The sequence below is a fragment of the Bactrocera oleae genome, chromosome 3 (genome assembly GCF_042242935.1).
Source record: "Bactrocera oleae isolate idBacOlea1 chromosome 3, idBacOlea1, whole genome shotgun sequence".
NCBI classification, from domain to species: domain Eukaryota; kingdom Metazoa; phylum Arthropoda; class Insecta; order Diptera; family Tephritidae; genus Bactrocera; species Bactrocera oleae.
Genome location: NC_091537.1, coordinates 79,549,604 through 79,575,227, shown reverse-complemented (window position 1 = coordinate 79,575,227; position 25,624 = coordinate 79,549,604). Strand labels below are relative to the sequence as shown.

Genomic DNA, 25,624 nt, shown 5'->3' with positions numbered 1-25,624 from the left:
CACTCAATAGTTATGACATTTTGTGTTTTATTCTTATGTTTTCCTTTATAAAAATAAAGATAAATTAAATCGTAACAATAATATAAATTAAATTCTTAACTTACATTTCAAATCTGTCAGCGATTATGCTCTTGTTTCTGATAAAATTGGTTTCCGCGACAACCAAAACCGTTACAATTTCTGTTTCGAATGCGAAACAAATAATATCTAAATTCATGTCACCTATACATTTTTTTAACGCTTTCAATTCTGATTCCGACAACTAACATATTCTACAACAACCCTGATTATTAGTATTTATTCCTTTCTAAGTATGATCAGAAAGTATCAGCGGCTATTCGAATATGCTTCTAGTCCCAGCATTAGTTCAGAATTAGCATATCAGCCTTAAGCGGTTATAACGAGCTTTTTTGGTAATACTGTAAATACTGGCAACACTGCACAGTTCGCACCACTGATTTTATGCTGGCTGGTGCTTTTGCTTGAAACTGCTAAAAACTGCGTTTTCAAACATAAAAATATGTGAGATAGCAAAAATGAACGATTTATATTGGAAAGGTCAAACGGATTATTCCAAAAGTGACAGCTTCAGTGCACTTGACGCAAACTCCTTCTACCATATCCTATAAAATTTAAAAAAATCCACAAATATAATAAAACAATAATATTAAACATAAATAATACAATAAGTACTACAATAATAAGTTACGAACTTTAAATTTTGGCAAAGATGCTAGGTGTGCTTTTTCGAACTGGTTGCATCATGCATACCGTGCAGTTTGCATTACCGAAAGCGCCTATCTGCTTGTGAATTGCAAAAAATCTTTTTTTTTTTTTTTGCAAATATAGCGAATGTACACATACTTGAACATATTCTTCGAAAATTAAAAATGGATTCGGCAAAAAGTTTCGTTGATATGAGCGTATTTGTAAGAAATTTACGCCGTAACGGTTGGACCGATCGACTTGAAATTTTCGCCTTCTTGGATATATTTGCCAGATATTGATCGTAGAAATAAAAAGAATAACATTTTTGATAGTTAATTCGATTTTTGAAGTCACTCTAAGGTGTACATTTTTTTCACAAAAAACGACTTTATCTTTGGAAAGCCGCCATTTTGCAACAAATCTAAAATCATCTAAAGAATTCTTTTGTTTATTGTGGGTTTTTGAATTTGCGATATTTTTAAGCAGAATACCGCCCGATACCTTTTTTCGGAGGTCTTCCAGCAGATCGACTACGGTACCAAGAAAGTCCAAAATTTATCGAACTTAATCGCCGATTATCAAAGTTTTTTCTGACTTGCAAGTGGTTATAATCGCTTAATTAATCCTTTAAGTGGACTAAATTAATAAAATTAGTGACAATTTAAGTCATTACAACCACAATAGTGGACATGTTGCTGACTACTTCTAATAAATCAGCGACCTTTCTGTCATAGGATCGTTATTGGTGTCGATTGAGCTTCGTGTTTGAAGACACTTCTTACCTAAAATGCGGGTTTTCTTTAATTTTTGTTAAAATTCGAATCACCCGCTACGACTACGGTCAAAAACTAAAATTCAAAATTCAAAAAATGGCAGCGCTTTTACAAAAAAAAAGTTGAATTTTATTCAATTTATTTAGTCGTTTTTGGCCTGCCAAAATTTTTAATCAGATCAAAAAACTAGTTGGTCATTGTTCAAATAACTACAGAAAAAATATTAATAGTGATCGGATCATTTGTCTACGAGTCATCACGCAAGCAATTTTTAAAGATAAATAGCTCTATCGCGACTACACTTTAGAAGACTGTAACTTAAAAACCATAAGAGATGTCGATTTTGAAAAGGTATAACCTAACAAAATATGAAAAGACCTTATTTCTTTTTTCATTTCACACTTGGTGTGCCACTTATTCGCTAGTGCGCCACAAAAAGTTTATTGTTGGCAGCAGCGTTGCATTCTAACGCGAATTACAACGCTGTAAGCTGAAGTGCCTCAATTGTCTTCTCCAACTGCGCGTGTCTTAGCAAATTATAACTAACAAACCAAACCAGTGTTAAAATAAACATAAACCAGCACAATTGATTTTTTATAAGTTTTATATTTTTTTTTTTAGAACAATGCTTGCTTTGATTGTTTTTTTTTTTGTTTGATTCTTTATGTTTACTTAACAATTTTAGCGATTTCTACTTGTTTATTGTTGCGCATATCATACATAATCGATTTTCCTTACATTTCATTACAAATTTGTTTTCTTTTTTGTTTTCATTTTATTTATTAATATTATAATGTGTTTTATTTGTATTTTTTATTGTTGCACATATGCATAATGCTTACAATTGTTTTATGAGTACAAATACAAGGGTACGTACACACTAATTGTTTACAAAAACAAAAATTTCAAGAAAGTTTAGTGAAGAAAATTAATTTAAAATTATGTAAAGAAACCAAAAACGAAAAAAGGAACAAAGGAAACGAAAATAAAAACAAAACTACGCATTGCATTTTGTTAGTATGTATATAAATATTATTTACTTTTTTCTTCTTCTCCTCTTGCTTTATTTAACATTAAAACTAATAATTAAATTGTTTTCGTTTTGCGTCTTTACATTCTCAGTTTACTAGCTCTGTGTTGTTGTTGTTGTTGCTGTTGCACTTACAAAAAACATTTTTAATTTTTCATCATTTTTTTAATTTTTTAATTTTTAAGCTTTTTTTCCTTTTTATTTTATATGCCTTAACTTTAATTAAAAACAAAAAATAAAAATAAAATTCAAATATCTTGCTGCTTCATTCTTGTTAGAACATCATTATATAATTATCATCAAATAAAAAGTGAACTTTAAAGTCAAAAAAGTGTTGGCGTTCATTGTCAGAGTTTAAGTGTTGTGTTGCTATTGCTATTGTTGTTGTAGTTTACATGCGCGTGACAGCAAGCGCCTGTGCCGCGGTGTGCGTGTGTGTGTGTTTTTTGGAAGTACAATTAACAATATGCTAACACACACACACATACATTCTCAAACACGTCACACACTGCCACGCGTCGTAAATATTAGGAGAAAGTAGAGAAAAGCGCCAAGCGGCAGGTTTACATATTTTACAGTTGCTAGCGTAGGTTAAGCGCGCAGAAGAAGGTGTAGAAGCGGCGTTGTTTAAGCGCCTAGTTGTATGCTACAATATTTCAAGCTGACCGTTGTTGGTGTTTTTTGTTGTTGTTACAGTTGCTGCTTACTGCTGTCTAATGGTGTGTTGCCAGTTTTTCACATATTTATATTTGTAATATATAATTGATTGATTGTGTTTGCGCTGTCTGCAAAAAAAGGTGACGAGTGTGTTCCAATGCACTGGTTGTTTGCCTCGTTGTTATTGTTGCTGTTGTTGTTGTTGCTGTTGCTACGATGACTGCGTTTGCCTGTCAGTGTTCATGCACTTGGGGGCATTTTCTCATTTTTTATTGCTGTTTTTTGTTGTTGTTGTTGTTGTATTGCGTTGTTACTATTGTTGTTGTTGTTGTTGCTGATGCTACTGCTGCTGTTTGCTGTTTTAATTAATGTAGTATATTTCACATTTATTGGTTTTTAAAACCTCTGTTTGTTTTTTGTTTTTCTTCTTTAAAAATGAACACTTTTCATCTGGTGGGAATTTATATGGTTTTGGAAAATCTATTGCACGCAACATGAATTCTTGTGCCCATTTTTGTGCTTTAGCCTTGCCTTGGGCTTATACCGTTCCAAGAATGACAATTGTTTGGCATTGATGGCGCCTCGTCGTTTACTGCAAATAAAAGCAAAAAAATATATATATTATATATATAAAATAAGTTTTAGTTGAATATTAAAAATATTTATACATGTTTAGCTTGTACATTAATACCGTGTCGTTCATATATCACCATATTTTTAGACTCTAAATGATAAACGTGACAAGTTAAGTCGATTTGGCAATGACTGTACGTCTGTCTGTATACACGCGAAATAGTCTCTCAATTTGTGAGATCTCGATCTGTAATTTTGTCTACGTTCTTTTCTCCCCAAGAAGCTCTGCATTTGCTAAAACCGCCGATATCGAACCACTATAGAATGTAGCCGCCAGACAAACTGAACGATCGGAATAAAGTGCTTGCATGGAAAACTTTTTAATTTTGAGAGATATCTTCACGAAATTTGGCATATAGTATTATCCATAGCAACGCTATAATATCCGAACAAATTGTTTAGATCGGATCACTATAGCATTTAGTTGTCATACAAACTGATCGACCAAAGTGTATGCTTTCTATGGAAATCTTTTTTATTTGTCAAATTATCTTCACGAAAATCGGCATGTAATTTTGTTCAATGCAACGCCCTATTCTCCGCACAAAATATTCTGATCGGACCACTATAACATATAGCTTCCATACAAACTGAGCGCTCAAAATCATGTTATTGTATGGAACAGCTTTTTATTTGTAAATGATATCTATTATAACATCGGTGCAAACGAAGTTAATGTTTTTCCTTGTTTATATATACAAGTAAGATATAGTTTTAACAGAAATATCCAATAAACTATGTATATCGTTTATCGTTTTTTATTACATCGATACTTACTCTCTTATCATCTCCACAGCTGCCTCATACTTGAGTCCCAATTCAATCAGCGCTAATGCGACCAAAACCGGTGCACGTCCCAAACCGGCAACGCAATGTACAGCAACGCAAGCTTCCGGATTTTGTTGATACCTGCGAAAAAGTGTGGTGAGTTAATTAAAATAATTATTATTAATGAAGAGAGAGCGAGTGTGAAAAATGTAAAATTTCAAAACAAAAACTTTTTTAATTAAATATTTTTTTTTTTTTTTAAACAATTTAATACCAAAATGTTCATGAACTCAAAACGCAATTGTGTTGCAACTGTTTTGCTTAGTGCCCAAGCGCAACGCGGCGAACACTTATACTAATTTTAGTCTAATTAATTTTTCTTGCGCTATTAACTCAGTGCAATTTTTTGTTAGATGTATTGTATGTAAACGAGTATGTGTATGTGTTAAAAATGTAACGGCACCTTACCTACAAGTGGCATTTTCATGATCATTATTATCGCACTCATCATGATTAGCATTGGCATTTGTATCGGCTGTCATGTCGTTATCATTACCATTGTTGCTATTGTTGTTCATAGCACTACAGTTATCTAAATTCTCATAATCATTTCTATGTTTATGCTTAAGTGAAAACCTTTTATTTTTGTAAAATGAAACCGTTGCATTTCTATGCGTCGAAGGCGTACTTGAGGAGTGAGTTACGGTGTTGCTATTGCTAAATCTAAGACCCGACCACGTGGAGCGTGATGTGATTGTTGTTTGTAATTGTTGTTGTTGTTTTTTTAGCAGATGTTTTGCAGTTTTATTTTTTATTTTTATTTTTTTGCATGAAATAATTTTCAATTTAACGTCCATGCATTGTTTGTTTATGTTTTTTTTTTGTTGTTTTTAATATAAGAAACAAGAAAAAAAGAAGAAGAATAACCAGAATCAACAAAGTGGCAACAACTTAGCGTCTGTTAGAGAGTTCGACTTTACTATTGTGTTAAGTTGAGTTTAGCACAACAGATTGTGACTATTAGTAATTGGTACAGTTATTGATTTCAGGTATATGATTTAGGGTATATGTAACTTTAGGGTGCCCATTATTTCCCAAGTTGATTTGTTTTTTGCAAACGCCGTCCGAAGTTTCAGTTTTTGCCCTACAAAAAGGACCCAACGTAAACAAGTTCTTTATTTTCAATTTAAAACGTACCTAAATCATATTTTTTCCATGTACGAGTATATACATAATTTGTTGTATTAAACAAGTGAGCCTATAACCTTGAAATATTAATATTCTAGCACAAATTTTGCTTCCACAAAACCATTCCTTTAAAAGTTGTGCACCACTAAGTTTATGCATCAAATGTAATGTATTCATACAGTACACCATGTCGTATGAGCAACGAAGAATATAAATATAAATAAGGTATAACGTGTAAGAATATCCAGATGATAGATGAATAATACATACATAGATAGATGAAAAAAAAATATATATATTAAAAAAAAATTAAAAAAAAAAAATAAATAAAAAAATAAATTTAAAAAATTAACAAAAAAAATAAATTTAAAAAATTAATACAAAAATAAATTTAAAAAATTATTAAAAAAATAAATTTAAAAAATTAATACAAAAAAAATATAAAAAAAAAATTAAATATAAAAAAAGTAATAAAAAAAAATAAATTTAAAAAATTAATAAAAAAAATAAATTTAAAAAATTAATACAAAAATAAATTTAAAAAATTAATAAAAAAAATAAATTTAAAAAATTAATACAAAAAAAAAATAAAAAAAAAATTAAATATAAAAAAAAGTAATAAAAAAAAATAAATAATAAAAAAACAAGTAAGGAAGGGCTAAGTTCGGATGTAACCGAACATTTTATACTCTCGCAAAGTCAAATGGTATACTCGTTTAAGATTTCTTTGTGGATTGACTGATATTTTCGGTAGAAGGTCAACTATAGGTACTGGGGTCCACATATTCAGTACCTAGGGGCTTGAACAGTTTTGGTTCGATTTAGAAAATTTTTGGTCACAAGGTGGCATACTTTAAACGTATTATTCACGCAAAGTTTTACGCCGATATAATCATTGTTGCTTGATTTGCATAGTGGAAAGTGAAAGAATCAAGTGGTATTTAAAATGGTGTCATATGGAAAATAGGCGTGGTTGTAGTTCGATTTCGCCCATTTTCGCACTATGACATAGAAACATGAAAAGAACGTTACGCACCGAATTTGGTTGAAATCGGTTAAGCAGATCTCAAGATATGGGTTTTCACCTAAAAGTGGGCTGTGCCACGCCCACTGTCTAATTTTGAACGCGGTTCCTATAAAATCATCTTATACCATCTCAGAGATAAAATTTAATGTCTCTGGCGTGTTTAGTGCTTGATTTATCGCGCTTTTAGTAGTTTTTAACAGTACCGTTATATGGGGAGTGGGCGGAGTTGCCACCCGATTTCAACTATTTTCACACCGTCAATAGAAGTGCTAAAAACATTTGCTTCCAGTGAATTTTGTTATTATAGCATTAGCGGTTTAGGAGATATGCACATTAAACCTATTAGAGGCGGGACCACGCCCACATTAAAAAAAAAAATTTTAACTGCAGATGCCCCTCCCTAATGTGATCCTGTGTACCAAATAACAGTCTTGTATCTTATTGCGGAGCTTAGTTATGGCAAGTTATTTGTTTTTGATTAATGGCGTTTTGTGGGCGTGGCAGTGGTCCGATTACGCCCATCTGCAATAGCAACCGTCTCACGGTACCATGAAACATGTCTACCAAGTTTCATAAAGATATCTCAATTTTTACTGAAGTTAGAGCTTGCACGGACGACGGACGGACAGACGGACGGACGGACAGACAGTCACCCGGATTTCAACTCGTCTCTTCATCCTGATCATTTATATATATATAACCCTATATCTAACTCGATTAGTTTTAGGTGATACAAACAACCGTTAGGTGAACAAAACTATTATACTCTGTAGCAACAGGTTGCGAGAGTATAAAAAATAAAACTTTGAATCGGTTTTCAGCTGTCGGTGTTTTCTGAAAAAATTTACCATAATAATACATATAATTTATACCATAAAAATTTCTGATATTTTGACGTGAGATATTTTTAGTTGAAGATTAGTGTTTTTTTGAGTTTAAGTCAATAAGAGTTTTTTTTAATTATTTTAAATAAAAAACAAAAAACCTGGGTATGTGGGACATAAGAATGTAAGTTTACACCAAATCTCATGAAATAAATAACTTAAAAACTTGCTTGTTTGAATTTTTCACATAAATTGAGGTTATGTGAATAATGTCTACATATAAAAGTTTTAGATCCTTTCGTTATCTACAACTTTGCCATATATATTTTTTTCTATAGCGCTCGTAGTTTTGCCAGAAATCGACATAAGCCGTTTTTAACCCTTAAAAATAAATTCGCCCACGCCCCTCCTTTTTTGTTTTCCCAACCACCGATCGCCCGTAAATTATTTATTCTAATGTTTGTTATGTTATCTTTCGTTTTCAATGGGTTTCAAACTACTACGAATATCTTCTTTTTTTTTTAATTTTCAAAAGCTTCTGCAGTAATCTATTAGGTAGGGTTTAAATTAAAAATAAAGAGCTTGTTTACGTTGTATACTTATTTTTAGCGCAAAAACCTAATTTCTCTTCCTTTCTTAGGGAAATAACGGACACCCTAATGTATCAAATATTTTGTAGTTATAAAGACAGCAATTGTGTAGTATGAGTTTTGAAAATTGCTAATAAGCGCAGCTAAGTTTGAGGCAGAAAATAATGATGTGCAAAAATTATTTGCTTAGCATGAGAAAATTAATTTAACGCTTTACTATATATGTAAATATAAGTTTTTTTTTTAATATATATATATATTAATTTTTGTAAAAATAATATTTTTTAAGAATATAAATATTTTTAAAATTAATAATTTTTTTTTTATATTTCTAAAAATTTTTGATTTTATATTTCTAAAAATTTTTTTTTTATATTTCTTATTATTATTTTATTCACAAAAACTGCGCAATATTTTTATATTTGTTCAATGACACACAATAGCAGCATTTGCATTAGTAAAATTGAATTTTAATTAAAAAAATATGTATGAAAATTTTTTATAAGCGCTGTTACAGTAATTAAAGCATTTTATAGAAAACCTTTAATAAAAAAAATTGCTAGGCAACATGCTGTTATATAATTTTGCCTTTGCCAAAAAATATCTGATTATAATTTTTAAATATTTTTCTATAATAACATGCATGCTTTTGCTGTATTAGTTTATATCATGAATTATAGTGGATATGTGTTACGAACGAAGTGACTTTTTTTTTTTAAGCCGTGACAATATCGCTTGACACTGTAAACAAAGGCAAGTCCCTTTGCATATATTTTAGTATAACTGCGAATATGGCAATAATTCCAGTTAACTATATTTTACGAAAATGTCGTATTGGTTATATATATATATGTATTCTGAATAAGTCCATTAGTATAGTCAAAAAATACAAACTAGGTGTGAGACTCAAAGTAAGATTTATCGAACGTTAGGTACATGGGGTAAAATCTTATACCCCCGAGAGTCAAACTAAAATGGAGCTGCAGCAATCTCTAGGTACTACTTTACTAGGAAAGATGATAAAGTAATAGAACACATTTCATAGTTGGCTCGTGACTTAACTGCTACTTATACGGGTTGTGTTCAGAAAAAATGGGAATTTATAGAATTTGGACAGTTGAATAGGCAGATTTATTATTATGTTGATACACACGCCTTCAGGGCAATACGATACAATTTCCAGCTGTATTCATTGTTCCGCATTGGCAAGGTTACGCTTTAAACATAAGGGGCTCGACGATACGAGGCACTGGAAGAGGTATCGTCAGTGAGACTACAGGTTATGTTGAAATTCGTGTCTGGCGCAGGCATCCTAAAAGATGACTACCGCTCATGGACTTCGTAACGGCACTCCATTTGATATAGCAAAGGACCAAAACTGGTCTAAACGTGGCTCATTAGCCTACCAGCTTAATCTAACCTAACTTAACCATTGCTTACTTTGTCTGTAGCAAGAACCTACAAGGGTCTTTGTTTTACAAAAATAGATGAAGTTCGCTGCAAGAGCTAAATATTATTCTAAAAATCGAATTTGAGAATTTTTTCGACAATTGGAAGAAGCGCTGACTTAAGTGCATAATATCGAATGGGAACTATTTTGAAGGCGACAAGATTAATGCAGACAAATTAATAAATATTTTTTTTAAGAAACAAAAATTTCCGTTATTTTTTTACACATCTCGTATATATATATATACAATATATAATATATCCTGTTCTTATATTTATATGACGAATAATTTTGCAGTTGAAAAAATCGCCTAAAAACTTGTGAAAATCTACCATCTTGGTTGTTTACCAATAGGGACAAGGGTTACTAAGAGAGAGGTATTATGAAACTACCTTCAAAATGGCCACTAGTTATCAAACAAAACGGTGCATATTTGAGCTAAAACGTAAAGTTCTAACTATGCTAAGTAAAACCTTAAATGTAATGCAAAAAAAAATCTATTTCTTATTTTTAGTATACCTGATGATTTATAATGAAAATAATATTGCTGCAAAATGTCAAAACTTACATGACTTGTCAACTGAACGCCAATAATTGCGCAATACGCTAAAATATCCAACCCAAAGATATAAAAAAAAAAAATATGTATCCTACCATCGTCAATACGCCCAGACATTGAAAACTAATTATTTTGAAAATCTTCTATTTTTCTCGACCAACTAAATTTAAATTTAAGCAAAATCTATTTCCGACATACATATGTGAATTTTCAATACAGCAACCAAATGACACATAACACATGACCGTTACTCAAATTACCGCCGAAGAAAGCCGCGCCAAAGATGAATATGCGAGGTGAATTTGCGTTTTTGGTGCAAATGATTTGCGACGCATAAAGCCAATATCACACAATGATGATTATTATTAACCACTTGCAGGCAAGCAAAACGAGACAACAGAACAATTTAAACAAAATTAGTTGAATAAAACAGTGAAACAGAGAAAAAACGAATGAAAATAAATGCTTTGCAACTCACTTTTGCTTCAAAATCTCGAACCATTCATCAACAACTTGAGGTGGCGGAAAAGTGCCATCTTCGAATGCTAAATCCTTAACTGTAATGCCTTGAGCTTCGAGCTCATCCGTATTATAGCTGGGCTCGCATACGCGCACAACAGTGCTGACGTTGTTCTTTTTGAGCTCCTGTAAAAGTGCGAAAATAATAAATTTAATTTTTGAAGATTATGAAAAAACAAGAAAAAATTTTAACTTCGGTTGCATCGAAGGTATGATATACTTCATAAAGAAGTTTTATATACCAAAACTTGATTTTAATTAAATTAACAGATTGGTGAATTTGTATAGCAGCTAAATGCTATAGAGTATAGATAGTAGACAATAATCCATGTCAAATTTTGTGTAGATATCTTGTTGAATAAAAAACTTTTCCATACAAGAACTGAACTTTGATTGATCAGTTTGTATGCCAGCTATATGTTATAGTAGTCAAATCTGAACAATTTGATTCGGAGATTGCTGTCTTGGACAATAATCTATGCCAAATGTCGTTAAGATACTTTGTAAAATACAAAAGTTTTCCATACAAGCACTTGATTACGATCGTTCAGTTTGTATGACAGCTATATGTTAGAGTGAACCGATATCGGCGGTTTCGACAAATGGACAGAAAAGGACGTGTTTAAAATTTCAAAAACTGAGAGGCTAGTTAGCGTATAGGTATACAGACAGACACACAGACGGGCATCGCTAAATCGAGCCAGCTTGTAACGCTGATTATATACGTATATATTGTATGGGGTCTTCGACGTTTCTGGTTGTTCAGGGTTATAAAAATCAAAACAGTGCAACAAAGCGTATACTAACCGTTATATAATGATGGATGGTGACATCTGATGGCCGATCGGTGATTAGGAACTTCATGCCCTTAAACTCAATAAGAGCTGGTGCTGGGCGCAAATCCTTTTGACGCATGTTGCTCATTAATTTACGACTTTAACACAAATAAGAAATTTATTTATGCGTTCGTATGTAATATACAATAGGCTTGTATAGTTGTGTACTTGTAGACAGGACAGTTAAGAGTTTTTGTATTCTTCTTCTTTTTGGTATTAAATATATTAATTTTTATAGAAGTACGTTGTTATTTTAGCGCTCACGCTCCGCACTTTTAAGCTTTATGCTCTTCGGCTGTCTTTTACTTTCAAGCGCTGAGGTGTTTTGTTGTTTTTGTCTATGTTTTCTCCTTGACTTTGTAGGTTAGGTTAGGCGGCTTTGTAAAATATTTCGCTTTGGAAGCTGCGCGTCCACTGTTTTTGTTACAAATTTGACAGTGATCGCTCCAAAGTATAAATATAATGAAAACTTCTGTCACAAAAGTGGACTACAAGTTTGTTTTCTCTTTTCTGTTTTGCTTTCTTCTTGTTTACTCTTAATAAATCGGAAGTGGTGTGTGCAACACTTGCAACAGCTAATGCCAATTAATTTTGTTGTTGTTGTTTTTTTCTTGTAAATATTTTGTATAAATATAATTTAAGTATTTAATGTGCAAATTGAAGCTTATATACGGAAATTGTTTTGTAATTAGCGCAAAAATTTAAAATTAAGTACAATAGTTTAGTAGATTTGTTTTTTTTTTTTAGTTTTTGGGTGTTAATGAGTTGTTGTTGGTATTTATATTTTTTTTAGCTTAAAAATTATCACAAAAAAGTAATTAGAAAAAAGTTTTTCAAAAATAGTTTTTCTTTATAGCTTTCGCTTTCTTTTTTGTTGTTGTTTCTTTGCACAAAACCTGCCTGATTTTCTGCCGTTTCGAAATCGCTGTTGGCGTTTTAGTTGTTGTAGTTTAATTACTCTTTAATTGTACAACAAGTTATGTTCGCAATAATTCTGTCAATTAATTAGCTCTTTTTTGTTGCTTTTTGCTTTCTCTTGCTTGTTTTAGCTAAAACCGAAATTATGTATACCAATTCTTCTGATATGCGCGCTTTTTGTAGTTGCTCTCTTTATTTCTTGCTGCCTCAGCAAACACTTGCTTGAAACTCCAATTAGTTTTTGTTTTTTTTTTTTAAAGAAAATTCGAAAAATGTTTCTACGCTAAAACTCGCTCGCTCTCTCGTACCGTGCGCTATCCCTGCTATCACTGCTATCTCCTGTCTAACTGTCTCTCAACTCGACGCGCTTGCAACAAGTTCCAACTCTCGTCCTTTTTACGTTTCTTTCGCTGTTTTGCAAACTCTTTTCCCTGGAAAGAAAGAAATTTATAAAAGTTTTTATTAGTATATTGGAATCTTAAATTTTATATATTAATATGTAAGAGTATTTTTTTAAGTTCAGCGGTTTTTTAATCATTGCATATGGTAGAAGATCCTGACATTGATTTTTCATTAGATTGACTACCTAGAAGTAACGCAATCGGGGTAATATACTGACCATTAAATTTAAATTATATGGAAAGGAGGTAAAGATTATGAGGAAAGTGTTTAATGAATCTAATAAAGAAGGTAAATAACCGGATATTCGAGTTTTTCTAATTAGTAGCTGAACTTAAACCAAAACAAAACTCGGTCTAATTTTTACAATGGTTTAAAGGTTCATTTCGACCAATTTTAGTACATGTATCTTTTTTACATATTTTTTCATTCGATTTTTTTTCATATTTGAATCTAAGTTTGATCTATCATATGAAGATAATTTGTTGCATTTAATCTACATAAATACTAATATTTATCAACGCTTTCACACATTCACAACCATTACATAACTACCGCGGATGCAATACCTATTATCACGCCTAAAATCACGAAAGATCTCGTAAAGTACTGCCCTGAGCATCGATTTAACTTTCTAAAGCAAGTGACTGCATATTTTAAATATTGTACATGCAACAATATATCAAAACTTGAGTCCTATACGTTTCAAGTACAATACAATTCTGAGTTTTGCGAAGTCAGTTTAAAGAGTCTAGCTCTTTTAAGACTTCAATTATTAAAGCAAAGAGAGACAATTTGCACAACATCCAGTTGTACGGTACCGGAATTGACGCGATTTTCTCCGGGCAAGGGCTGTTATTTCGGAGATCCAATCCTCTTTGGATTGAACCCATAAAAAAAACCAAGGAAAACCACTAAATTTGGTAGCTATAATACCCTTCACAAATACAAAAGATTCCATACCATAACTATATTTTGATCGGTCAGTTTGTATGGCAGCGATGGTGTTCCGATACTGGCGGTTCCGAGCAGCAAATGAGCAGCTTCTTGCAGAGAAAAGGACGTGTGCAAAATTTCAGACGAGACAAACATAGCTATCGACTCAGCTTATCATGCTGATCATACAATTTTTTAGCCATCCTGGGAAACGCTGAATGACGTACAGCGTTCACGGCCTTACCAACTTCTGAACTGGACTATAGTATTGTCATAGATTAAGATTAGGAAATAGTATTTTTTTGGCTTTCAGTTTGAACCCTGGGCTGGTGGTTGCGGCATTCTGCCACTTGAGTATGATGGAGTGAAACTGAGCAGAAATGGCTGGTGCGATAATGCCGCAACTGCCTCCATCTCGGCCTCGTGTAAGATAATATTGGGACCATTAAAGGCGACTACATTTCGGGGGACGCATAGCGGTTTTGGTTGGGGAATTTTTCGAATAAACTTAACTAGGAGAAGACGAAATCGGGAGGTGAAGAGAGATCGGAACCGACACCCAGATCTATCACTGGGCACTTCAAGACTAGATGCACTAGGGGCAGAAAATACGTGACAAATCGGTAGAAATCTACCGAATATTGTCAATGTTAATCGGAATCGCCAGTACCAGCAGGTGGGCCTCTGTTAGAGTAATGGGAAGCACTACCAATATAAAAGGCGCAAATAGGAAGCGGAACACTTAGCGAAAATCATCTAGGTTAAATTGCGAAAATAGAAATAAAACACCTTAGCTTAGATATGTGATAGGTTTAGAGAGCTTTACCGATAGCTACTATCCAAGGACTACTATCAAAGGGCTTTTTCGTTTGGCCTCACAAAGGATTGAACATAACAGTCCAAGCGTGATCCCTCTGCCATGCACTTGGATTAGTCGAGGAAGTAAAAATCAAAAAAAAAAGATAATAATCTTTCGAAGTTTTTCAAGATTTGCAAAAAACAACTGGCAGTGGCGAAAAAGTTAGGGGTAAACCTAACTAGGTTCGATCTCAGTTTCGACCAGCAGTAGCAAGCATCCGAGCGTATTTCTGTCATTAACAATCCTCTCATAAAATCCATTGCATGTTTGAATTATTGAAAATGAATGGTGAGTGTTTTACTATTCGATGATCAGGAAATCGAATATCGGTAAAATCCGAACCAGCTGCCAGCTTTGAGATCGCTGCTACCACGAACCCAATAGGCAATTAGGGTATAGAACCCTCTCTCGACAGACAAAACTAACACTCTACAAGTCGCTCAACCGGTACCCTTGCTTCTGTGTGGCGCAAAAGCATGGACGATGCTAAAATGAAATAAGCTGCAGCGTTAGCTTGGTCAGGCTGTGAAGATAGATATGATGCTATAGCGAAAAGGGAGCCGCTGGGAAAAAGCTAGAGGTAGACCATGTTTCCGTTTGATTAAACAAGTATAAGAAGCAAGTAGTAAGGCGCCTGGAAGGTAATCTACCGTCAGGCCGAACCTCAATAGGTTTGATAAGGCTAATTAAACAAGAAAATCTGAAATTATATTTATTTTCGTAACGATCGTCGCCTTTTTCGTACAAACCTGTTATATCTAATATAAAATCACCCACAGAACTGCTAAGAGAATATTATGGCGCCAAATAGAAAATAATAAAGTGCAATTTTATGGCCACGAAACAATTGCTGTTGCCGCTCTTTTGGGGCGAATACGGGTACGAATTTCCGCGCCATTTAAATATGATATTCATCAAAAGGTAGCTCGTGTGTGAAGCTATAAAAGCATTTCAATATTTTAGAAGAAACAAGAAAATACATTATGCAGTTGAAAATAAAATATAACAAACGCCTCGGCTGTCTGTTGAACAATATTATTTAATGAATGTAGGGTGATTATAGTTTTCGATGTTAATAAATTACGAAGTTAAATACGGCATAATAAATATTGCACGTGGTGGGAAAATATATATTGTAATATAATATTTATGGCGAAAAGTGAAAATTGCAAATTAGAAAAATCGACAGGCATAAAATACTTGTATTATAATGCTATATATAACATATATTTATTTATAGGAGTGTATGTGTATGTATGTATATACCGCGTGCTGCTGCTTCCCGCTACAATTCACACCTTTGTGATTATTTAAAAATATTTTTTTTTTGGCAAGTATAGCGAAATTTATGCAGCTATGTGAATATATATTAGGTAAAAGCAAACATTAAAAAGTATATAATATATAAATGCACTTAAAGCGTTGCGGATGTCAAAGTTAATTTGGTCGCTCTTGTCTGAAGGCATGTTCCACTGTTTTCTTTTGTTTGCTTGGCTGCCTTTGTTTTCTGCTCAATTTGGTCTTTTGGCGGCACAACCCCCACAATACATTATGTACTAGATATTTTAGCATATATTTCGAAGTACCATATGTGTATTTGTGTTCACCTAATAGTGGCCTGTTTGTGCTTAAGCACACCTTTTTAGCATGAAAATTTTCTTGAATTGTTTTACTGTTCTGTTTTTAGCGTTCACTTAGTATTTCTTTGCGTCTAATTTTAAACACGTAATATCTTTTGAGTTGTTCCAATGCGCATTTCATGATTTTCGCTACAATTATACAATAATTACTTAGCGTTTAGTATTGCTATAAAAAAATTTATGTGTGCGTGGATAGATTTATACTACACCTATTGCTAAAGTGGTTAAAATTTTTGAGCATACTTAAAGAAAACTAGAACATAAATTTTAATTGTGGCCTTCTAATAAAATTTCGTATAAAAAAATTGTTAGTTATTGTTTTGTAGAATATTCTTCCTACTCTTATAATAACACTATACGACTAAAAATCACTATTGGGTGTTGGATTAAACCAATTTTTTCGGTGAGTTTTAAGTAAAAAAAAAAGAAGTAATTAATTCCGTTTTTCGAAGTAAGCGTCCGAAATCGAAATATTTGCTTTCGAAATTCGAACATAGGGTACTTGAAAAAAATTATTATTAAGGGACATATTTATATATTTATTTATATATACATTTAAAAATTACATTAAATTTTAAATCGATATCTCAGAAAGCTTTTGAGTTACAGCCTTCTAAAGTGTAGCCGCTTAGTACAATCAGCTACATCAGTTAAACTTTAAACGCGTTTTTCTCAAAACATCACTTTTCGAATTTTCTGCAGAGATTGCTCGATGATAAATTATTCAATCATTTTAAAATTTTTCTGCATGTTCTCTTTTTAGTTCTCCATATAATTACCTACCAGTATTTTGATCTCATCAAAAATCGAATTTTGGCAAGCCAAAAGCGACCAAAACTTTTAGTAAAATTCAACTAGAAACACCGCTATTTTGTCAAATTTTTGTGCGGGTAATATTTTTTAGAAGGGAATGTTTTTTTTTTCGAAGTAAAGTTACCTTCAAAATTTTAAAACAATATATACAATTTTCTTAATTCCGAAAATCGCCAATCTCAATCAACTTGAGCCGACTTATGCTCCTCAAAAATATTAAAAACAAGAAAAAAGTTAACTTCGATTGCTTCGTAGCTATAATATCGATCACAATTACAAAAATTGTATGACAGCTCTATGCTATAGTGATAAAATCTGAACAATTTCTTCGGAGATTGCATTAACCCATGCTCAATTTTGTTAATATATCTCGTTCAAGGTATAAAAAGTATATAACTTGTAGTTACAGAACACTCTCCCAAACGATTTTTCAAAGTTTTAACATATCATGTACGAGGTTCTTTTATTTTGTTATTAATTATAAATTTCGCGATGGTTTTCGAAATTTTTAAAATGTAAGCCATACCTTAGTAGTTAATCTCGAGGAATTTTTTTTGTAAAACAGAATACTTGTAGAGACGAAACATGTAATAATTTGACAGAAGAAGCAAGCCCAGACCTATTACATTTAAACACCTTAATAAGAACGGTTGTCTCAAAAGTACATAAACTGTCAAAAAAAAAAAACCTTGAAAAATTTATCAAAAATATTTTTGTTTTTGACACATACTCAAAGCCACTTACCAAACGAACTCCAATATTTTCCTAAACTTCTGCAAATCAGAAGCAATCAAGCTACTTCAAATCATTACACACTTTCGACTGAACTCATTCAACATAGACAAATCTTAAAGCTCTCTTTATAAAGAGAAGCAAATCATCAGCCAAATAAGTTACTTGTGTACGATACTATAATTTTAAGTAATTATTTTTCATCATTTAGATAGACATAACCTCACGAAACTCTTTATGATCTGTTATTTACGCAAAAGCGAACTGCATCAACTTCTTGTTATAATTTCATACTGCAGTGTTACTTTTGGCAGTATTTAGGACCTCACATAAACTTAACTAAGACTTCGTAAGACAAAGGTCAGACTTCGTATATAGTGGGTTAAAAAATTTCAAAATATGCAATTATTCATCGAAATTTATTACATTTCATTTAAGTTTATAGCGAAAGAATCTAGCCAAATAGAGCGTAGAGCTCGTAGAGTCAACTACATATACAATTACCATTAAAATTTTGAACTGCGAATCTCCTTAAAAAATTCTTTCACAACATTTATATTTAGTCTCTAAAAGCTCTACTGAGAGTTTGGTTGCCTCACAGATTTCGACTTGAAGAAAAGTTCTTACAAAACATCTACCGCAGTAATATTAAATTTCATTCAGTTATTTTCTAAATTAAGAAGACGAATGACTAACCTTTAATCAGGAAGTACTCACGGGCGAAAGCCATAGACACACCTTCCGAGTGTAGTGGGTATACGTTTTAGTTTGTTTATAACGTTTTTCAAAGTTATAGCACTCAAATCAAACATGAACCTTTCACTTCATTTTGACTCTCTTCCAATTGTTCATAATTTAATTTAGAAATGGTTTGAGATATCAAATGCTTGTAAAAAAAAAAAATAATCAAAAATCAAAAAAACTTTTCGGAACGTTTAGTATTTCGAACTAGGCTTAAACAAGTTCGCAGTCTAACTACATTTCAATTTTCTTTTGGTTGCACTGACTTTAAAAAGTTGGTAGAAATTAAAAAAAAAAATAGAATAATATTATCGCACTCTTTAACCACTTATGTATTTGCTAAAACTTCGAACACATTTTTATTCTCAGCAATTAATGGAAAATAGATTGATAAACAACGGCCGTTTCAATTGAATACGATATAATCCAAAATCCATTAAAACCAATTTCTGCTCCGCAAAAAAGTTAACGCTAATTAACGAAAACTGACGCGTCGACAGTAAACGCCCAACAATTGAAATTTATTGCCAATTTGAACAATAAATATTAACACCAAGGCCATAAAATTTGATGATTAATTTAAAATCAGTTTTGAACAGTAAATATTTGCTGCCTTTTCTCGCAAAATACGTCAGTAGAAGTAAGCAACAATACTAGAATTTAATAATAAGCGCGTCATTGCTTGGTGCCCATGAATTTAATTAGAGGAAAAAGTACGCGAAAATCGACCACTTCAGAAAGAAATTAATATTAATTGATTTCAGCAATAAAATTTTGCAACAAAAAAATTATTTAACTAGACGAAAATAAAATAGAAAAATATAGAAAACTGCAAAATTAATTAACAATATTGAATTTTTACAATTAATTGCGCTCTTTAGTGTTTTGAAATAATAAAAATAAAAAGGTTTATATATTTGCATGTGTGCGATTTTACGAGCGCGTGACTAACAGATGTTGTCAAAAACCAACTCAAGTCGGCTCAAGCTGTAGACGCGCCATTCGCCATTACCGAAGTATAGAGATATAAGTATAATAGCGCCAACCACCGCCTGCTTGGTTGATTGGGGGCTGCAATCAGACGCTAAAACAATCGACGCCAATTGCCGTGATGATCTGCCGCTTGCTTTTAGTCAATACGACATTTTTGGCAGCATTTTTGTAAATGCATACACCTAGTAGTCAAAAAAGCTAGAGGTTGAATTCAAAGCACTAGTTACCAACGATACAGTTTACAATTACTTTAGAGTTAATATAAAGTAAATATCTTTCGAAATCATCTAATGAAAATCGGTTCGGGCTGTGGCATATGATTTTACTGAAGAAGAATTCGTCACAAGAGAAGCTTCTGAAAATCGACTGTTTTCAAATTTTTCCAAATAGGAACAAGGATTTCTATAAACTTTATGAAATTACCTTCAAAGTAGCAACAAGTTATTGAATAAAATTATGCATATATCACATTAGTCGTTTCATTCTAACTAAGCTAAAAGAAACCTACAATTGAGTACAAAACTAATGAATTTCTTTTTACTAGACCTTATATTTCATATATATGTAGACGTATGACGTAAACGCAAGGAACAGCAGTTTAATAACTGTCGGTAGTCTATTAGATAGGGAAGATAGCCAACTAAAAAGTTTTCTCCACTTGACATGCTGAATGCTACACCAAGGGATCATTTTCTAGGCCATCTCTCCATGATCGGTGTTTTTGATTGAGAAACTTTAAATTAAGCGTCCCTAAGCTCTACTAAGCTACACATAATAACCAACCTATACTTTGTATTAAATTTATTAATGATAAGCTAAAAATTTAATTTTTAATGAAGTTAAAGTCATATAATTTAAAAAAGAATCACCGAAATGTTAAGTTATTTTACTTAAAAAGTAATGACAGTGATCCATTTCGCTGAATAATGGCAAAAAATTAAAAAATAAAAACAAGAAAAACCCTTAACTTTGGTTGCACCGAAGCTATAACAAACTTCATAAATACTACAAAAGATTCATTACAAGAACTTGATTTTGATCGGCCCCTTTGTATTGCAGCTATATGCTATGGTGATCTGATCTACCCATTTCTTCAAAGATTGTACCATTGTCTTAGGTAATAAGCCAGGCAAAATTTCATAAAAATATCTCGTCAAATGAAAAAGCTTTTCACACAAGCATTTTATTCCGATCGTTCAGTTCGTATGGGAGCTATATGCTAGTGGTCCGATATCATGCAGAAAAAGACGTGTGCAAAATTTCAGATCGACATATACAGACAGACAGACCGACATGGCCAAATCAACTTAGCTCGTAATGCTGATCTTATAAGGTATCCGACGCGTCCTTCTGGGTGTCACAACTTCGTGGCAAATTAATATACCCTGTTCAGGGTATAAATTCAAAACTTAAATTTTAACCACTATAAACGTGAAAAATGAAGTTATGCCGAAGGCTAGTAGTGTATCAAAAAGGAGTAACCCCATATTAATGCCAAACTAGTCCGTTACACTAATGGGATTATATCCCAACTATTTTCTTTGATGACAATAAATAGCAAATATTCAATTAATTGTCAATTTGCCAATCATAAAAAACAAGTATATAATATACAAAATATATCTATTAGATAAAGCAGACAACACAAAAAGGGCACATAATAGAACGAAGAGTTACGTGTCTCTTAAATGCAAGACACAAAATTAAATATAAGAAAAAATATCCAAGTGGAAATTATTGGCATGAGTTGACATTCGCTGACCTTTGGTCACCAAATATGAGCGACTTAATTGTGTAAACGGTGAACACGAGCAAAATCTATTAAATAAATAATTACATACAAATACGATAGAATTAAAGGCATTTTAGAGTGTATTTAGTAAGCAATTAAGTGAAATGCAAATTCAAAGCGATAATTTTAAAATTAAAGAAATAAGAAATAACATACCTATAGAGTAATGTAGAAATATGGGGATATATGTTTAAAAGTCTATTTATGCAATTTAGAATGACAGCTGAAATTTTGAAAAATTTATAATAATGCTGCAATGCTTTTGAATAGCTACAAATGCTATTTATATACTATTTACATTATATTCTTAATGAATCGTGAGCAAAAATATCTTGTGTTGTCTGCTTGCTGCCAAATCCCTAACTCAAACGACTTTCGATGACTGATAATACGTTGGTGTAAGCGTGTAACATATGTATAGTACGAGGGCGTCTTGAGTATTTAGTAAATTGTAAAATACATTTTTGTTTTCGTCGAAATGCGTTTTAACTCACGATGTGGCTTTTACGAAGACAATTTTTGTAATAACTTTCTATTTATATATTTTCATTTTTCATTGAATATAATATCAATAATTTTTGGTTCGATAAGAGAGGGATTAGGAGGTTTTAACAATAACGGAGGCTCTTGTATGAAGACTTAGACGATGATGTATTAATGATTGTAGAAATATATATTTTTATATCAGATTTTTAATACTTTAACTCAAAAATTGTAGTCGAAAATATTATAAATAAATTTTATGCGATTCTTACAAGAATGTAGGTTTTTTGTATGAACACTCAAAACAAATTTTCAAAACTTACGTTGTTTCTTTTAATATCAATGATCAGTACTTCTATTGTTCACGTTAATATTTTCGAAAATAATATGCAAAATAGATACTTTCAGCTACGATCGGAATCAAAATTTAGCTGTTGCAGTATATTTCCAGTTTATGTATTAGTAAGTTATATTGTACTTTGGATCTGAGATAAATATATTATTTTGTATTTATTCATGTAGTAAACGCCGGTAGTACGCCAATAATCCCCCCTGGCTAAAAAGCCACTGATTAATGCAACCAAAGAGGACAAAAGCCTCGCCCAGCTCTCAATCGTGTGAGATAGCGCTACCTTGTAGAGATCCTATGCTTCAGAGAAGAGTAACAAAATAAATCTACTAATCATTACTAAAAAACTGTTTTAAGCTTTATCTGTTGAAAATAATACCGTTATACCTAACCCGCGTTTAGAGTAATCTAACCATCTGAAATTCGCTATCTGTCAAACATATTACTATCAAACATTTTTTTGAATTGGATACACTATCTGATCAAATTTGACTCGGACTGACAAAAATTGACATCAAACTTCATATGAACATAAAAAAGATAGTAACAAATTAGCAAAAATATTTTTTTGCTTTGCGTGTGCGGTTTAAATCGACGAGTCCGGATCAAATTTGAGCAGATGTTACTTAATTTTTAGTATAGAAAATATCTGTTATTTAAAAGTTGTAGGTATAAATGCATCACACAATGCGTGATAAATTATATTTAGATAAATTTTCTGCGATAGCTCAATATTTAGAAGGCTATTGCACTCAAAGTTGCATTTAATGTAATACACATTAAAAACCATGTATTTGTCTAACTTCCCTCGTAGTTAAATTTTCATTTCTATTAAATTGTTACTTTGTGTAATACTTTCGTTAAATATTTGTATTTAATTATTCTTGTTCCACCTAGTTGACTGCTTAGCTGCTGTGAATAACTCGCACCAAATTAAACACATGTACTCGTATGCTTATTTCGTATTGATTTTTTGATAGTGCATTATTTTTGTTAAATTAAATAATGCTTAATTTAAACTAATATATCTGCTATTAACTTGCCAGACACAACAAAATATATATTTATTTATGTAATAATTTTTGTGTGGGCATAAAGCACTATAAATAAATTAGTATTTTAAATAAAAATTTATTTCAAAGTTCAAGGGTTCTTGTGGACAATTTGTGGGTAATATCAAGTGAAATTAAGTTGTGTTTGTATTTAGAAACCTCTCAAGCTGCGACAGTATATAATAATAATGGTAACATGCCAGATAATTTTTCATATTTGTACAGATTTAGTAGACTTTTTATGACTGTGATTTCCCATTCCCATTCGATTTCAACAGATCAGTGATAGATATTTCCACATTTGCTTTGAGAGATAGCTAGGAATAAGCAACGTATTTTATATACTGCTATATGTTATAACCTAACCGACTGAAAGATGTTCCAATATCGATCAAATTGTTGTTTGACAATTGTACTTAGTTGTCATAAGTTATTAGAATTACGAGTGATTTATTTTAAATTTCGTTGAAAAATGCTGAGTTTTACACAGTTTTATGGCTAGGTAGATTGTGGTTCAAAACAATTTTTTAATGGCAGAGCTTTAGTAAGAGATAAGCCCAAAATTTTACTCGGAGTGATCCATTTAAACCCCGCGCGAAAACCGAATCTACAACTTTTTTTTTTGTAGCAAAATTCGTGTGAAGTTTGATCTCCTAATTTCAATTAGTGTGTGCTTGGCAACAACGCCAAAAGCTTGTCTGGCGAGTTTTGCCATGGAAAAAAATTTAATATAAAATTTACTTAATATTTCGTTTGATGGGAGTCTATTTTATCATAAACACAAGTATTTGAGTGGCGCAAAGCATGCAGTGACGGTCGTGAAGTCATCGAAAACTTGCCTCTCCTCTGTTAATTAAGATAACATCGAATGTTGACAACAGAGGGATAGCAGAGAATTTCAACATCTCTTATAGATCGATGCAACACATTTTAGTTAGTGTTTTAGGCTTTAAGCGTGTCAATGTTAGGCTAGTGCAAAAAAAGACAGCGCTCCAAAAATGAGCCGAAACCGAAAAAGCACGTGAAAGTTGGTCAAAGTTCAAGGTGATGCTCATCGTCTACTTTGATTACTGTGGTGTGGTTCCCCATGAACTCGTTTTACAGTGTCAAACGTTCAATAGGAAATACTACTTGTCCATATTAAAGTTTCTATGTTAAGCCATTCGTCCTAAAGGACTGTTTTCGTAGGCAGAAAATTCATGGATTTTTCACATCGATAATGTGTCGTCACATTCTAACACGATTGTGACTGACTCTTTGACCATACATGAACCGAGAATCATCGCTCAGCAAAATATGACTCGCTGTGACTTTGTTCTATTTTCGAAATTGAAAAATCTACTTCGGGGAATGCGTCATTAGTCCGTTGAAGTCATTAAAAGGCATTCGCTGAAGACACTGAAGGTCATCAGAGCCGAGAATTGTAATAAGTGTATGGAAAATTAAGCGTTGGCTTGCCCAGGAGCCTATTTTGAAGGCGAGGATAGAGATTTGTTTTAAAATACGTGAAAATGTTTGGTTTTTTTTTGCCAGTCCATGTCCAATTTTCATCAGGTTACCTCTTAAATAAACACTATCAGAAGCTCTGCTTATTTAAGAACATATATATATTTTTTTGTTTTCCATGCTTTTTATTAAATTAAGTTTGAAAGTCCATAAAATAAATTTTTTAGGTATTTTTTAGCTTATTTTAGCTTACTTTTTATTTGTGCTGTGCTTGGCAGTATTCTGCACTGTCTAGATGAAACTCCATAGATGTAGGAACAGGTCTAACCAGCTGCAATGAACAGAAATAAAAAGAAAATACAATCATTAGATAACAAAGTATATTAACAATTATTGGACAAAGACAAATAAAATTTAATGACCTACTTAAATGCTAGATGGAGTGATATGGCACTTACAAAGAAGAGAAGTGTAATCATGTAAATATATAGAGAGACACAGTGAGATAGGTAGAATTTGGCAGCAGTTTGAAATTAGGTTAATGGTTCAGCAAGAAAAATAAAAAAATAGTAGTAGAATTAAATAATAATTCAAAAGAATAAATAAAAATTGAGATTTTCACAATTAATTGAACTTTTAAACAGCATTAAGGTATGGACTTTGTTGTAAGTATAACAAATTGTGAATTTTCGACAGTCAACGTCTGCTAATGAAATTTCACAGATCTTTATATGAGATGTGTTCAAAATATAACGAGAATTTTCGATTTTTTGATAATAAAAAAAAAAACAATGTTTTTCTGAACACACCTTCAACTAGACACCATAATATAAATAATATTCGATGGCCGACTTAAAATATATTGAGTAAGACCGAAATTAATATAAGGTTGTGAAATATCTCCCTTCC

At 32.0% G+C, this 25,624-nt stretch overlaps 1 protein-coding gene and 1 long non-coding RNA gene across 6 annotated transcripts in view; both read right to left on the bottom strand.

The window, feature by feature from the left end:
• Positions 1-3,574: 3,574 nt before the first annotated feature.
• PRL-1 (PRL-1 phosphatase) lies at positions 3,575-11,867 on the bottom strand. The gene is made up of 4 exons (XM_036370657.2): positions 11,534-11,867; positions 10,686-10,852; positions 4,579-4,710; positions 3,575-3,760 (listed from the first exon to the last, which is right to left on the bottom strand). The coding sequence occupies exons 1-4, from the start codon at positions 11,648-11,650 to the stop codon at positions 3,649-3,651; spliced, it is 528 nt and encodes a 175-aa protein (XP_036226550.1). The 5' UTR covers positions 11,651-11,867; the 3' UTR covers positions 3,575-3,648.
• An 851-nt stretch (positions 11,868-12,718) lies between these two features.
• Positions 12,719-25,624, bottom strand: part of LOC106614725 (uncharacterized) — a 28,367-nt gene continuing 15,461 nt past the window's right edge. For all 5 annotated transcript variants that reach the window (XR_011395494.1, XR_011395495.1, XR_011395496.1 and 2 more), the window contains 2 exons: positions 24,969-25,046; positions 12,719-12,911 (listed from right to left, as the gene is read on the bottom strand). This is a non-coding gene — a long non-coding RNA (uncharacterized lncRNA). The remainder of the gene's footprint in view (positions 12,912-24,968; positions 25,047-25,624) is intronic.

What these genes read in the sequence shown, in the direction of transcription:
- PRL-1 (XM_036370657.2), bottom strand. Translation starts at nt 11,650, where the DNA reads ATGAGCAACATGCGTCAAAAGGATTTGCGCCCAGCACCAGCTCTTATT. An exon ending in CCATCCATCATTATATAACG is followed by an intron (nt 10,853 to 11,533) that starts GTTAGTATACGC and finishes GCACTTTTACAG; the next exon opens with GAGCTCAAAAAGAACAACGT. An exon ending in TTCGAGATTTTGAAGCAAAA is followed by an intron (nt 4,711 to 10,685) that starts GTGAGTTGCAAA and finishes ACTTTTTCGCAG; the next exon opens with GTATCAACAAAATCCGGAAG.